Below are 15,264 nucleotides of genomic sequence, written 5' to 3' on the forward strand. Positions count from 1 at the left end.
TAGTGCTTTTAAATAATATTGCATAAGGACTTTAGCCATAGACACCAGATGAGAGGAAACATTCTGCTACGTGTGAGATCAGCAAGCCCTTTGGGTTTTGTAGGGGAGTGCAGAATTCAACATATATAAGATGATGTTCTTAGTAGGTGACTGATCTTACACGCAGCTTTACAAAGTTTTGACCAGTTTAAAAACTGTAATGCTTGATCGTTCCTGGGCATGTCAGGTGTGAAAATATTCTAAGTGCTGTAAGGTTTCCTTTCACAGGTTTCTTTGTTTTTTTTTTTTTTTTTTTTCTGATGCTGAAGATGCTTGTGCCTTCTTTTCTCAAATGTACAGGCTGGCACACTCCTGGCTGGCTGTTGACCTTTAAAATCAACAAGAAAAGCCCCATAACAAGCAGGCTCTGGAAGGAATAGCAAAGCAGGGAACTTGAATTTTCTGCATGTGGCACAGTTGGTCTGATGGAGTTTTATGTGATGATGTTGTGTTCAGACTTGTATTCCGCTCTCAGCTCTTGGGTAGGAATCCTTCCTGTCCTGTCAGCCTGGGATCTGAAGATGGGTTAAATATGTATCTGTGAGTGCTGCTTGTAGCACTGTGAGGGAAAGAGTGTGTGGTTCATGGGCATTCCTACTCATAGGAAGCTGGAGCCTCTATAGCCTATCTGGGCACACTGGAAACTGGCCCATATCAGTAATACACATGAAAGATGAGAATCTGTCCCTATGTCTATATAGATGCCTGGTAAATCCTGCACTAGGTGTCTTTCTTGGAATGGCACACGGATTCCACAGGATAGTCTTACAAATAGCCTAATAAGCATCATCAGTGGGAGCAAAAGTCTGGGCCTTGCATCAGCAGTATCCCATCAGCCTTTTATGTCACTTGGGATTTCATCATAAACTTTGACAAGTTCTTCTTAGGTGCTTTCTGCTGAGGCAGCACAGAGGCCCAGTGTCAGCAAAGTCCTGTCAACTCTAGCAAAAGCTGAGCAAGTAGAAGACTTGACACAAGGGCTTGGATGTGTGAGGAGAGTGGCTGGAGCAAGACTTGTGTGGCAGAGCTTCCTGTTGCAGATGTGGCTACTGCATTTGAGGAGGTGTCCTGACAGCAAAGCTGATCTACTTTTGCTTAAAAAACAAGAGCAAACAAAAAAGCCCAACAAATAACACATTGCCTGTGGCAGTGCTGGTTTTATGTAAAGGACATTACCAATATGGTTATCTCAGTTAAAAAGTATCAGCAAAATTATTCTGAATTCTGATCTGAGACCTTGTTTGGCTTGAGGAAGTTTATATCAGATTATTTCCACAGGCTCCAGGTGGGGAGACTTGGGAGCAACTAAATCAGGGCTGGCTTCATTGTGACATTGACTGCAATAATTGACTGATTGGTTCCCAGGATCATTTTATGTTATACCAGTACTGTATTTGTTCACTGAAATTTGCAGTCATCAACTTTTAAAGTTGACCTAAATTGGTATTTTAGGCAGGTCAGTCCACAACTTTCTGCTGTTTCTCCCCTCTACCAAGGTAAAGTTGGATGGGAAATGGAAGAACAGTTTTGTGACACTTTTGAAGGTGTTTCTGTTTAGCAGGATTTAAGACATAGCTAAAATAATCTTATTTCCCCCTTCCTACCATTTCCTCTGTTTTTTGGCCAATCAATGCAATAAAATGAGCTAGTGACTTCTTACCCCCTCACTAATTCTAAACTGCTGTTTATGTGGATATTTTTCTTTCCAGTGCAACCACCCATCAGATTTTATTTTTCTTATTTTAAAACATGAGATTTTATTTTTCTGACTTTAAATGCTTACAAAATGAAAAATATTTTAAGTTACAGATTGTTTTGGAAATAATGGAGCAAAATGCAAGAAAAGAAAAAAAATAAAGAATTCAATACTATAATTTTTTGTATTTATATGGAAGAGGGGGTGAAACCATTGAAGGTGTTATTAAAGTTATTTTAAAAACTCCTTGAAATTAATAGCATTTCACAAATAATATTGAAGTAAAAAAAAATTAGCAGGTGAGATATTTTCATGCTGAATCTAATTTTCTGTGTAGTTTAAAAGACTGGTTTTGTTGTTATCTGTATAACTCCTGCACGTGCTGCAAAAGCAGCCTGCTTATCATAGTGTTTGTTCCAAAGACCAAAATGCACTCTGTAAACAAGAAAGCTTGAATACTGAAAGAAAACAATTGCAGTCATTACATTTAAGCTGTGTCTGGACAGCTCACTTCTGCCTACTCTATTAAAAAAAATCATCATAGTGGATTAAACAAATAGTCACAGCAGAATATTCATTCCTTTCTTTGAGGTGGTGTCATCAGTAAGGAAGGAAAGGTGAAGCAGTTCAAATCAGCAGCAGATTCAAAGTTAGCACTTTCTTTGGATGAGTGTGGCAGTTTGTTTTTCTCAGCTGTTAATTTCCTCAGGTAGGGTGCTGCTCATTATGCTCAATCCAAATGTTAAACCTGTCTTAGACTCATAGTTATATTGTGTGCACTGGGCTTATAAGAGATAAGATTGATTAGCAAGGTATTACATTCTATTTTCTCATCATGGGCAAGAGGAAGTAATGTTGTACCCCCTTTGGGACCACATTTGCAGTTTTTGTTTAAAGGTGGTTAAAACCATAGGTAGACAGTACCCCTGAACTCCATTCAGAGTAGCAATGAGAAACTTTTCTAGGGAGGGTCAGATCATCTATCGATTGTTCCCTAATCTATACCACCTGCTCCCTCCAAGGTTTAAGACACCTTCAAAACTCCCTTTCATCTTTGCTCTGGGAATAAGAGGATGGAGACAGCATTATTTCAGATGCATCAAGGTACTGCCTCTGTATCCCATTGAGGGCTGTAATGTAAAAACATTTTTTCCTACCTTTAATGAAGGAAAGAGTGAAAATTACTCACAAAGTGTTCCCCTTTTCTTTATTCTTTAATTTTTAATTTATTCTTCTTTTTTTCTTTATTCTTTTATTTTCCTTTATTATTTTTTCCTTTTATTTTTTATTTTTCCCCAACTAGTTTCTCAAGAAATAAGGCAGACAGACCTGTGTCTCTGTTGGAATTTCATAATAAACTTTGACAAGTTGTTCTTAGGTGCTTTCTATCATGTGCTTCTTGATAGGAATTCAGTTTTGTCCCATCTAAATTTTACAAATTACTCCCCTCAAGGAGAGGGCAACCATAGTTGCTGGATGTGTGTTCTTCAGAGGATGTGTCTGTTTTATTAGGTTCCTTTTCTTACTGTTACTGTGGGTTTGCAGTGGCTACCAGAAAGACTCATACTCTCCTTTTGAAGCTGCTTGTTCATAACATTATTTTCTATTGTTGGGGAAATTTAAAAACAATGCATGACAAAGAATCTTCTGGCAGCCACACTAAATAGATTTTCAGCAGTTTATTAAACTGGGGACAGACTTGAGCCAGGCTCTGGGAACTTACATAACTTCTGTCTCCCCAAATTTTTGAAAACTTCAGATTGAGGCCTCCATGTATGTCTTACTAGTAGAGACTCCTCTTTATTGTTAAAATGTACTTTATCAGAATATCCCGTTAAAAAATAAAGGATTTGAGTCCAGACATCAGCCTACAGGTAATTCAGGGGTACTTGATAAAAAACTGAACGGTGCATACAATAAAGAAAATTGGGTAACAGAATCAGGCCTGAAATCAAGATGCACTAAAGACATCCAAGAATTATTGCTATAGGTTTAGAGGGGAAATTTAGCTTTAAAAAAAAGCTAAAAATTTGAGGTCCATTTCATGGATACAATTCCCAAAGTTGTGAAGAATGAATTTTGGTGCTAATTTTTACACTGTCTAGCTCCATAGTTATCTTGGTTATGCTGACTACGTAAATTTTTTGGGGGATGTGTCTGTAGAAGGCTGGTGTTGAGTCTGTAACACTGACACTCTGATATCTTTTCCTCCTCTTTCAGCTAAGCAACTATTGGTGAAGATCAAAGAAAGGGAGGAGGAGGGCTGACAAGAAACAGTGTATGAGAGATGCCTGCACAGCTTTAATAAATAAAAAGGGGTTAAGGCTTCAAATCTCTTGCAGGATATCTGTGAATGTGGGGCCCTGTTTTGCTGTAACAAGCTACATTACAGCACACTGTCTTATTTAGACCTATATGACTGATACTTTGAATATTAATATATATTAAGAAAGAAAAATTATTAATTACTGGAAATACCAGAGAATATTAAACAGTTGCTAATCTACCAGAAACCACTCATTTTTCACCTCTGTTTTTTGTTTCCCTCCACAGCAAAATTAGATTTGTGGCTTTTAATGTGGGTGTCTAGTTTGTTTCACTTTCCAATTCACAAGAGTTGAGGAACGTATGATAAGAACCTAACTTTCCTTCCCTCCAGAAAACAGCAACTCTACGTTGAAACTTAACAAGATAAAAAGGAAAACAGAAGATAATAAATACAAGGTAAAAATTCTTTCACAGTTTGCAATATTGTCAGCTAAAATAAGGCTTTTCAGGGCTTTTCACAGGAATATTAATGAGACCTCACAAAAAGTATCAATGTGCTTGTGTTACATAAATAGTAAAAATGTTTGAAACAGAGGTAAGTCAGGAGAGCAGCATTATGATCCATGAGACATGGCACTTCCCAATAGACTGAGAAGATATGACACTGTGTTTCTTCTTCTTGAGTAGAGACAAGCTGCAGTTCTGTATGAGGGGCTGGAGGTGAGGTGGATTCTATTCTAAAGCCCTGTTCTCTCTGGCCCTATAGATGCAGCATGCTTAGGCCTTGTGTTAATGCTATAGATGTTACCCCAATAGATTTGTGTCCAAACTTACCTTCTGTTTTCAAAATTTATGTGCTGGCTGTCCAAACATTTGGCAAGCTCTTGCTAAGAATATGCCCACTAAGGGTTTTTTATGCCATATACTTTTAAATTATTTATACTTTCTTGTCGCCTCCTTGCTATGTTTCAGGTGAGTGTGAATAAAACTATCAGTAGCTAATCCTGAAGTTGTGTATATGTAACTGAGTGTGTTTCAGCTTTGTTGGTCCTTCAGGATGTAAAACAATAGTAACATTACTGATTAGTGACTTATGGTACACTGAAATCAGAAAAAAAAAATCTAAAATTTAAGTAAAAAATGATCTACCAACAACGAACTGGTGTATATGTGAAAATGGAGGTAACTATGGTGCGGCATGAAATTTTTATTATACAGGTTTGTGATGTTCCCCCTGCTTGCAAATAGTGAACATGTAAATGAGTTCTGTAGCTCATTACAAGCAAAATGCCAGTCAGTGCTCTGTGCCTTTTCTTTCAGCTAAAATGGTAATCTCACTGTTGTGGGATTCTACATGAACAACACTTGGACATATTATATGGACGTGTGAGCAAAGCCTGATGTCTTCGTTACTGCGGGTGAGACTTCCCACTGCTCTGATATAGGAGCTCTGTCCTTGGGTGTCCTGGAGATACCATTGAGCAAGCCAGTGCTGCTGACTGGTTCTCCTAGCCAGGAACGTGGGGTCTGCCTGGGAAAAGGGCTATCAACAATCCAAGGTCATCTGTGCCTGTTCTCACTGTTTGTTGCTTTTGCTGGTAGCTGATAAAGGCCCAACATCTGAGTAACAGGAGCAGCCAGGGAAGCATATGTGGCTTCATCCCGTTTTTGCAATATGCTCCCTGCCAAGCTCTGCACCAAGAGCTCTTTGCCTGCAGAGCAGGAATGGGCCTATATATCCAACAAAACAGAACCAGAGGGACTCATTAAACTTCCAAACATGACCTCAAACAGGGTTTCTTAATTATCTGAAAATGTCACCAGTTTGCATTAGAAAATCTCAGGGCTTACTAGAGCTTGGCCAGATTTTGGTACCTTCTCTCAGTAACACAAATCTATCTCCTGTTCTGCAGTGTGATACAGTCCTAGGCTATTTTTTTTTTATGTGTGAAGCAAAATCATTATCCCACAAGTGAATATTGCCCATTCTACAGTAAGTATTCGAATGTTTGCCATTAAGGGAATATCACAGCAACAAGAAAAGTTGAACCAGAAATCCTCACAGTAGTGAGATGGGGTGTAGGTTGCTAGTCCGTGGTCGCCGGTTCAGGTGCACGCTATGCCGTTTGTTTCTTTGCAGCACACACATCAACTGTGTGCTTGTGACAAGTCGGCAGTTTGTGGTTAGCTTTTCCTGTGAGCAGTCAGAGTACTGAGCAGGGAGGTCTGAAGTTGCATTCAATGTCACCTGGACTGCTATGATATTAAATAATATAATGTAATATGATAATGGAAATGTTCTTAAAGATTACTTCCCAGAACTGTTTTGGGATAGATCTCAGCATCTTGGCAACTCTCCAGCTAACAGAAAGCTTATTTCTCCTAAGCAGTGCCTGTAACCAAATGGCTTAGATTGCTTTGATGGAAGAGATGCTTCCCTCCAGGGATATATGCCTGGCACAGTACCTAGTAGCCGGAGTTGACTGAGTAGCTGGAATAAGCAAAGTTTTGGAAAGAGGGACCCTAGACAGATTCTAAATTTTAACTTTTTGCAAACTTTTGATGAATCCTTAATGAACGGAAAACTGCTGCATTACACTTGTTTACCTGTCCTCACTGTGAGTAACAATTATACTCTTTCTCTTCTCCATTCATCTTCCTTTTCTCTCTTGCCCCAGTATTGGGAAGTTTTATTTTGTAAAGTAGTTGAGGAGCAAGAGAGATTTTGGTTGTCTTTGCTTTTTCAAGTTCAGCCCAGAAAGACTGCTATTTCAACTTCTGGTACCATCTCACAAACATCATACTTCCATTCTGTTATTCAGTAAGTTGTGAATGAAAATGTTTTTCTAGTTTCCTCACTTTTACTTCTTTGACAGTAGTGTGTTTTAATAGTCTTTAGTCGAGTTTCTTCTGGATGTATAAATGCAAAGAATGGGGATGCAGGCTTGGTTTTGGCGGTGCTTGTTTGTGTTTTTTAGAAGGATAGAGGATGCCTGAAGAGAGAGACCTTTGAGAGTGGGAGAAAAGTATGAGATGACAAAGCTGACATTACTATCAGATAAGTAAAAAACTTCTTTGTTTGATTCTGCTCTTGTTGGCACCTAATTTACACTGGAGCAATTTCGTAAACTTCAGTGAGTTTACTTCTGAGAGTGAGATCACGATCTGAGAGTGAGATCAGGATTGACACCTCTTAAATCACTTGGGTCATGCTCCATAATTCATTGGCAAGTTCCTTTAATTAGTTGCAGGTAAACCCAGGCTTCCTGGAGTTCGCTGCCTCCCCAGGAATGGGCTCTGCCTGCTGCTCCCTGCCGCGCTTCGGGGTCCAGCCTCCGCCTTCTGTCTCATCGCAGGGCTGTATGTCCGGTGAAACGCGGCTCAGGGCTCTTCCCCCCGCGGCTCCCTGTGCCGGACGGAGGCGGGGGCCCGGTTCCCGGCGCGCCAGAAGTTGCTCTGTGGGAGAGAGGAGCGGGGCTGTGCAGGGCCGGCCGGGCGGTCCGGCCGCCGCGCGTTATGTAAGGGCGCAGGGGCTGCGGGCCGGGATGACTGACAGGGAGAGGGAAATTCCTGGGGGAGGGGGAGCGGCGCTGCCCTGAAGCCGCTGCCAGAACCGGCGGCTCACGGAGACCTGGCGGGGAGCGCGGCTGTGCAGAAAGGGAAGCGGCGCGGGAGGGACGCTGCCGGGCGGCGTGCGGAGCGAGCGGGCGAAGCGGGCTCTTCCCCCGGCGGGGCAAGCCGCCTGGGAAACAGGGGGCCAGCGGCGGCGGTGCGAGGGAACGAGGAGCGAGCCCGGCTTCCCCCCTCCCGGCGCGGCGCGTTCGAGCTGGGGCCGGAGCGCGGCGGGGAAGTGCCGCGCTGGAGCCCGGGGTGCCCCCCGGCACGGCGGCGGCCCCGGCGGCGGCGCTGCCCCTTTAAGACCTGCTCGCCGCCAGTTCCAGGGAGAGGGAGTGACCTCTGGGCTTTGACAGCTCCCCTAATAACTAGCAGCGCCCTGGCCCCGCCCCTGCCGCGCCATTGGCTGGCGGGCCGGTATGCCGCGCTGCCATTGGCTGGCCGCTTCCCCTGAGCGAACCTTTAGAACTCCGAGACACAATATTCTGTTACATTGTAGCAAAATGGCGACTGTCATTCACAACCCCCTGAAAGCGTAAGTAGGAATCAAAAATGTACATATTCCGCGTGGTTTAAATATGAAAAAAGGCGCCTTTCCGGCGCCGGCTGCCAGCCGGAGCCGGGTGCCGGCAGCCTCTCGGCGGGTCCCTCCTCCCGCCCTCCTTTCTGCCCCAGCGACTCGCTCGTTTTTTGTGCAACACATCCCCGCGGCTCGCGCCGAAATTAACGAGGAAAAAATTGTTGGGTTAATTGGCGCTCGGGCGCGGGGCGGGGGGCGGCGGGCCGGGGGGCGGTGGCGGGGAGCCCGCCCGGCTCTCCCGGGGCTCGGCGCGGGGTCGGCGGCGGCCGCGTCCCGCGGGGGTGCGCGCACTTGACAGCGTCCTGCCCCCGCTGCCCCGGCGGGCTGGCCCCGCCACCGCGCTCGGCGGGGCACGGACCGGCCCGCGGGGGCGCTCGGTGCGCGGTGCCTCCGCGCTCCCACCGCGGCTCGGAGTTGCCTCCGCAAATCTTTGGGGAGTTGGGATGTCTTGACGAAGCAACCCTCCTCGCTTCTCGGCTGGGCGGTCGGAAAGCGGGGCGGCGGGGGCTCTGCCGGTGCGCTTCGGCGCTCGTGCAGGAGAGGGAGCGAGGAGGCGAGGCAGGGAAGCAGACTTGGGTGAAATGAATGACTCGGGACTGCCGGTCGCTGATTTTGGGCAGGAAGTCCGGAGATCTGTTTTGCATATGACAGGCTTTCGCTTTTCAAAGTGGCAAAGAGAGTTGATTGTGTTTCCATCTTGAGAACGGGCACAAGCCGCCGAGGGCTGTACGGACGGGGTCTGACCCCGGTTTGAGAGAGGGAGGGGGGCAGGTACTTGTGTTGCGGAGGTATTCCGGGGTTCCCGATCTGGAAATAAGGCTGATTTCTGAGGGGCACCGCGGGAGCCGGTTGTAGTCTTCTGCATCGCGTCCTTTATTTTCCTTGTGGTCTGCAGCGCACGCCGCTAATCCCTGAAGGCATTAGGGAGAGTGGGATTTGGCACCGTATGTGGGGAGCGGAGCTATCTTAACCTTTTTCAAACGACTTCCATGCTAACGGGGGCAGCGCTCTTGCTAGTAAAGCAGGGAAGCAGAGTACCTGGCGGTGACGCTTCGCTTGCACTTTCTGGCTGCGCTGAGTGGGTGTTTTTATACCTTTGAGTTTTATGAGATGAAATTAGGGCTGCGAGGGTTTTTTTTTTTTGTTTGTTTGTTTTTTGTTTTTTGTTTTTTTTTTTTTTTTCCCGACTCGAGTCTCTCTGGCTTTAGTTGGAAGAACACTTGAAGGTTTTTCCTGGGATTTCTGCCGCTGTCTCTCTGCGATCCGGAGCGAAAGGAAAGCCTCGAGCTGGAAGGGGTGCTGACATGTTTATCAGCTCTCCTGCTCCGTCCTGGCAGAAAAACCTTTGCTTTCATTTACTCGCCCTCTCGGATATAAAAATCCGCGGGGAGAGGGGAGCGCAGTTGCAGGGGGTTAATCAGAGAAGTCCGAGCGTCCTCATGGGTGGGTGCCGAGGGACTGAACGCGCTCTGAAAACCGCGCGGCACAGGCAGCGTTCCCCCCCCCCCCCCCCCCCCCCCCGTTCGACGGCAGGTCTGACGCTTGTGCAGGCGACAGCGATTTCTCCCCGTGTCCCTCCCGGCCGCCGGGCGCTGCCCGGGCGCCGGCAGCGCACCCGGGGCCGCACCGCCCGGCTTTGCACCTGGGCATGGAGCCCCGCGGCGTGTGCGCCGTTGGCGGCTGCTGCCGGCAGCGGGGAAGCCCGGGCTCGGTGGCCTCTGGGGACGGCGAGGAGCTCCCAGGAGCGGCCACGGCCCCCGCCCCGCCGGCGGACGGGACCTTGCCGCCTCGCCTCGCACTTCGTGGCACCGTGGGGCTCCTGGCAGCCGCGGCGGATCGTGCCGAAGGGCTGCTTGTGCCGAAATGAATCGGGGCCCGATCCCGCTGCTGCTAAAGTCGGGGAGGACAGGATGAGGCCATTTATAATTAGCTCCCTTCTCCTCCCCTCGCCCCTGGGGGGTGTGAGAGGAGGAAACAATAGACATCAAGTGCTGGTTTCGCTTTTCTCTGTGTGCCTTTTAAAGTACTAAGGCTATGTGGAGGAAGCAGAATTGGTACTGGCTGTCTGACACCATCTGTAATTTTGTTGACAACTTGTTTAATAAAACATTTTATAATTTTCACTTATTCTTTAAAGTTGCTGATCGGGAAACAATACACATGTAAATAAATTATGCATGGGATAAATTAGGACAAAAGCAGTAGGACACATAATAGGGGAGGGATGCAGTGCACAGTGTTTTATCCTCATGTGTCCTTCCTGACAATGAACGGGAGCTGAATGACATTTGCATTTCCTCTGTCTGCGTTTTGATTGTATCTCAGAACCCACAAACGCCCCCTACAGAAACCGGCCATACAAAGGTTTTGCTCCGAAATGGGGGACAATGTAGGGACTGAGAAATCCGGACTCAGGTATCAAGCAGCTCCTTGTGTGTGCTTGTGCGTTTAAGAGTGTCCAATATTCAGTTTGTCTCCTGCACTTGGACACATATGTGGCCTTGTTCATGCTAGACTAGTCTCTCTGAATAATGTATTCCAGTACCTGAGCATCTGTGGGAATGCATTTCATAGAACAGCTGAGTGCGTGAAGTCCCTTATTAATGATTGGTTTCTCCCTACCCAACTTGCCTCTTTCTCTGGCACTTTCTGGTTCTCTTTTGGTGCTTTCTTCCCTTTGCTTTCCTCCCCTTCACTTCCTCTGGTGAACCAGTCAACATGACACGACTGTCTGTTATTTCTGCCATTTATTAGCTTGTTGTTTACCAACATGGTGCTATAGACAAAAATATCTAAGTTTAACAGATCTGCAAGGTAAAGGTAGCAGGTGTTTGGACAAGCACATGCTTCTTCATCTGTAGAAATGGCAGTATTCTGACAGCTTTGATGGGACAGAAGTGGATTCGAAGTGCTGAAGTTGTTGTTGCTGGTTTTTTCCCCCACTAGTTTGTGTGTGTATCTCCATATTTTTTTGTTTCCATCTTCTTCTCCTATGGATATTTTAATATGAAGACATTTGAGTGGTGCAGTAGAAGAAACAAATGCATTTAGAAAGTATTCTGAATTACTTCAAATGTCAGTCAGAAATCCCAGTGGACTTTGTAAACATTAATTAATTAAACCTCTCAATGCCCCTATGAAGAAAGGATTATTGCCTTTGTTTTATGGATGGCTAAACTAGGACAAAGTGGTTCAGAGTCTCTCTAAAAGATGAAGTCTAGAATGCAGGCATTCAACTTCCAGTTTTAGCATTTAGTCCCATTTCCTCCATCTCTGCCTTATTAGTGATGTGCATATGGTACCATAATGCACTTAATGTAATTAAGACCTTGTAATTTACACAGTCTTGTCTAGAAGCAGAGCTGGTTTCCTCCCACCCCTTCTCTGTCTTTACTCCCACAAATGACTTTTATTTCAGGTTGTCAGTTAAACACACTAAATGGAACATAGGTTAGGTTGTTGCCATTTCAGCACGTGCAAGCCCCCATGCCGTATAGCCCTCACCAGAGGGCTGCTGCCTCCCAGGAGTTTGGCAGTGCCAGTGCTCTCCCTTTTGCTCAGGGCAGCCTCTGGGACAAAAGAAGCTAACTCAGGCTCAGCTGCTAGGTAAGCTCACTTCCATGCTGACTGCATTGTTGGATAACTTTGATGGACTTGGGATCACTTATTCTCTGTCAGGTGTTTGGGGAGCAGATCATCACAGATTTGTGTGCACAGTGCTAGATCTACAGCATAGAGCTGATCTACCAGGCCTGTTCTGTCTCTGCATTCCCACTGCAAAGACACAGCAGCAGTTACGTTTCCAGTTGCTGTACCTTCTCAGATAAAATTGCCTTGACAGCCAACTCTGACCTTTGGGCTGCCAAATGATCTTCCTTGTGATGATGAATTCCTGTCATGAGACACCTGTGAAGAAGTGGTCTGTGTTCGCATCCCTGTTTCACATTGGCAAGAGACCAGTCTGGGTCTTGGGGTCTTGTATGGCAAGAGTATTTCATTAGTGATTATTCTGGCTTGAACTCAGGCTGGGGACTCTTAACTGGAAGGTCCTGTATCCCATTACATATCCCTGAAACAGCCCTATGTCCTGATTAAGTGCTGATGAAGACTGATTTTTTTTTTTTTTTTTGTGGACATTGTTGCATAAGCATCTGGTTGCTAATTTTTAATATTAAAGTGAAAGTGTAATGTGCAGTGCTGCTTTCAGCAGGTGGAAGCAATAAAATGGACAGACAGGTTGCCAGTTCATTGTTTACAAGTGATGTGGAGGTGATTTTAATGTGGCCTTGCAAAAGGGAATTTTCTTCTGCTTGACAGAACAGGGTTTGTTGGGCACGTTAAACCATGTACCAAAATCTCTACAGCAATTCCAGTGCGGCTCTGATGTTACTTAAAAGCATAAATGAGCCCTAATGTGACACACTTCAAATCAAAACTGTTGTCCACATGAAAACCGTATTTTCTAATATCTCAGCAGTAGCTTTCAGAGAAAATGGGATGAATGTTACTGTGTTTACACAAGGAAATGTAAGCATTAAACCAAAGTCATTGGAAGGTAGAAAAGGAAAGTTAAGAAGACCTGAGGATACGCTGGTTTTGAAGATGAGAGGCTCTGATAAATGGCATGTTGCTTGTTACAGTGTTATGTCTGATTCCACCAGTCGCTTATGCATGATTGGTTGTTGCAGTGCTTTTGTAATTTTGTTTTGTTGGTCTTTCAGTCTTTCACAGTCTGTCTAGATGTGTGGATGGATGGAAGTTGTATCTCAAAATTGCCACTGAAGAAAAAGTTTTAAAAACATATTATTTCTGGTGTGTGAAAGCAATATTGAACTATCTGGGTTGTGCTACGGAGGCCTAAAGGTATGATTTCTTGGAGGGTGTTATGATTTCAAGGTAAGTACTTGTCCAATGGGCTGGATGCATGGTAGCCATTATACAGGATTCCCAGTGTCTGAGTGGGAATACTTGCTGCAGAGGTCAGGTACACAGGACAAAGTGGGATCTGTGTCAGTCTGAGTCACGGCAAAGGTCGTGTGGCTCATCCTTTGTGGAGCCTAATGAAAATTGATTTCCTCCTCTACTTTCCTAAAACTGGAAGGATGGTATTTGAAGGTTGCTCTCAAGAGCAGACTTTGTCCATCTTGTATGTCTGTCTTCTACAGCTTATGACAGTTGGCTGTACCTCTTCTGTCCTGAAATGAGGCGTTCCAAAGTCCCCACTGGCTGTGAATAAACCTTCTTTTAGCATTGTAATTTGCCGAATCTGGAATTTTCTCACTCTGGTTTGTCTTTCATGTCAGAGCTGAATTTCTTTGCTCAGTAGATCAATTTTACAATCTTGGTATTTATTCTGGGCTCATCACTGTGTTGTCTGTATGTGATGTTGCCTTGAGCAAGAACCATTCCTGTATTGTTTATCCCTGAGGACTTGTAGGAGTGGAATGAATCTGTTCCGGGAGTTGATGTTTTTTTCCCTTGGAGAGACCAACCTCTGATCTGAGGTTTCCCTGTCTGGGGTGACATACTCCCATGTGCAGACAGGCAGCACCAAGGCAGAGTTGCTTGAGGCCTGTTCTGAGGGCTTCATTAGGACTGTGCTGCTCTTCTGGCTTTGCCTGGCAATTTTGCCCAGGATGCAGACTGAGGAGTGTTAATCACTTCCTTAGTGCAGGTCTCAGTTTTTGCACTGGTTTGTTTCTTAAAGGGAAAGCTATCTCATCAACACAATCTAAAAGGAATCATAGCTTAGGAATACTTTTCTTTTTCAAAACCAAAAATTTTCAGATGGAAGTGCTTCTGTTTTTTTTAAATTTCTCTACAGTTTGTGGAACAAACCCATATATGCTGGACGAGTGCATGAGAAGCAGAAAGTAGTTTTCTTCTTTCTTATTTCAAAAGAAAGAAGAGAACTGCACAGTGTGTTTTCACTGTCTAAACTGAGTGACATGTAACACAAATATTGTAAGTGAATGCTTGAATACTGAAAATTTAAAATCTTTATTTATCTTTAATAGCCTAAATTATTCAAAGCATGATACTTAAAAAAAAAATTGTTATATATGGTTTATTTCCCAGCAGAGCATATTTTTACCACAGATTCCCAGTAGATGCCTCAGAAAAAAATAAAGCAGTGTCCCAATGGCTGCTGGCAGATTCCCCTCTCCCAGCAGCATCCTCTGCAGGGTGGGAATAGCAGCAGTATGGCAGCATGTGTCTCAGTTTCCAGGTGAGCTGCCTGAGCTGGGTGCGGTCAGAGCTATGATCCAGCCGCATGGAAGGTTTGCCTGGCTCTCCAGCCTTGTCTGAGGGGAGGCTGCACAGGGAACCAGTGGAGCAGCAAGAGCAGGGGAGGGACTGATGAGTGTGCACTGGGTGGTTGTGATCAGCAGCGTGTGCTTGCCAAATCCTGATGCATTAATTTCATGTCCTGCTGAGCTGTAGCTGGGAGAGAGTTTCCTGCTCAGGTGTTAGTGGGGACACTGACTACATCAGTGTTCTTCTGGTGAAAAAGGTTGGAAGTGATATTCAATGTCACAGCCTGTTGTGACAAAACTGATCCAACCTGAGGATCATCTCTCCATTCATACAAAACCGTGAGTTCTATTAGTCTGATAACTTTCTATTTGCTTTCTGATCATTTTCATAAATGAATATAAAATTCCAACAGTAACATATATGAAATTTTAGTATGCAAAAGAAAGGAACTCTATGTAATTTATAGTTTCTCTCCCTTGGTTTTGCTCAGATTCCTGCTTGTGGAATATACAAAGCCTTTGTTAAGACATTGTGCTAACTTTTCTACCAACACACGGTTTAATGCTTCGTGTGTTTTAGTTCTCAAAAATCTAGATAGGTTGGACAGTGCAAAGAAAATCAGGTGCAGAGCATTGAAATAAGGCCATACCCTGAGTTGGTTAATTTCAGCCTGCCCTACTGCATCATCTGGCAGGGCTGATTTGATCTGATCAGATGCGGGCATGCTACTTCTGCCAAAATGCAAAGTACAGTGCTTATGCTGCTTTTATGCTTTGACTTGGCTTCATGAGAGCCACAGGAAGATAGA

At 44.8% G+C, this 15,264-nt stretch overlaps 1 protein-coding gene across 1 annotated transcript in view; it reads left to right on the forward strand.

Annotated features, from left to right (window-relative positions):
- The first annotated feature begins 8,085 nt into the window (after window positions 1-8,085).
- Window positions 8,086-15,264, forward strand: part of DPF3 (double PHD fingers 3) — a 167,976-nt gene continuing 160,797 nt past the window's right edge. Inside the window, exon 1 of the mRNA XM_036383766.2 lies at window positions 8,086-8,153. Coding sequence (XP_036239659.1) covers window positions 8,122-8,153 — 32 coding nt within the window. The 5' untranslated portion in view covers window positions 8,086-8,121. The remainder of the gene's footprint in view (window positions 8,154-15,264) is intronic.

The sequence above is a fragment of the Molothrus ater genome, chromosome 6 (assembly GCF_012460135.2).
Source record: "Molothrus ater isolate BHLD 08-10-18 breed brown headed cowbird chromosome 6, BPBGC_Mater_1.1, whole genome shotgun sequence".
NCBI lineage: Eukaryota > Metazoa > Chordata > Aves > Passeriformes > Icteridae > Molothrus > Molothrus ater.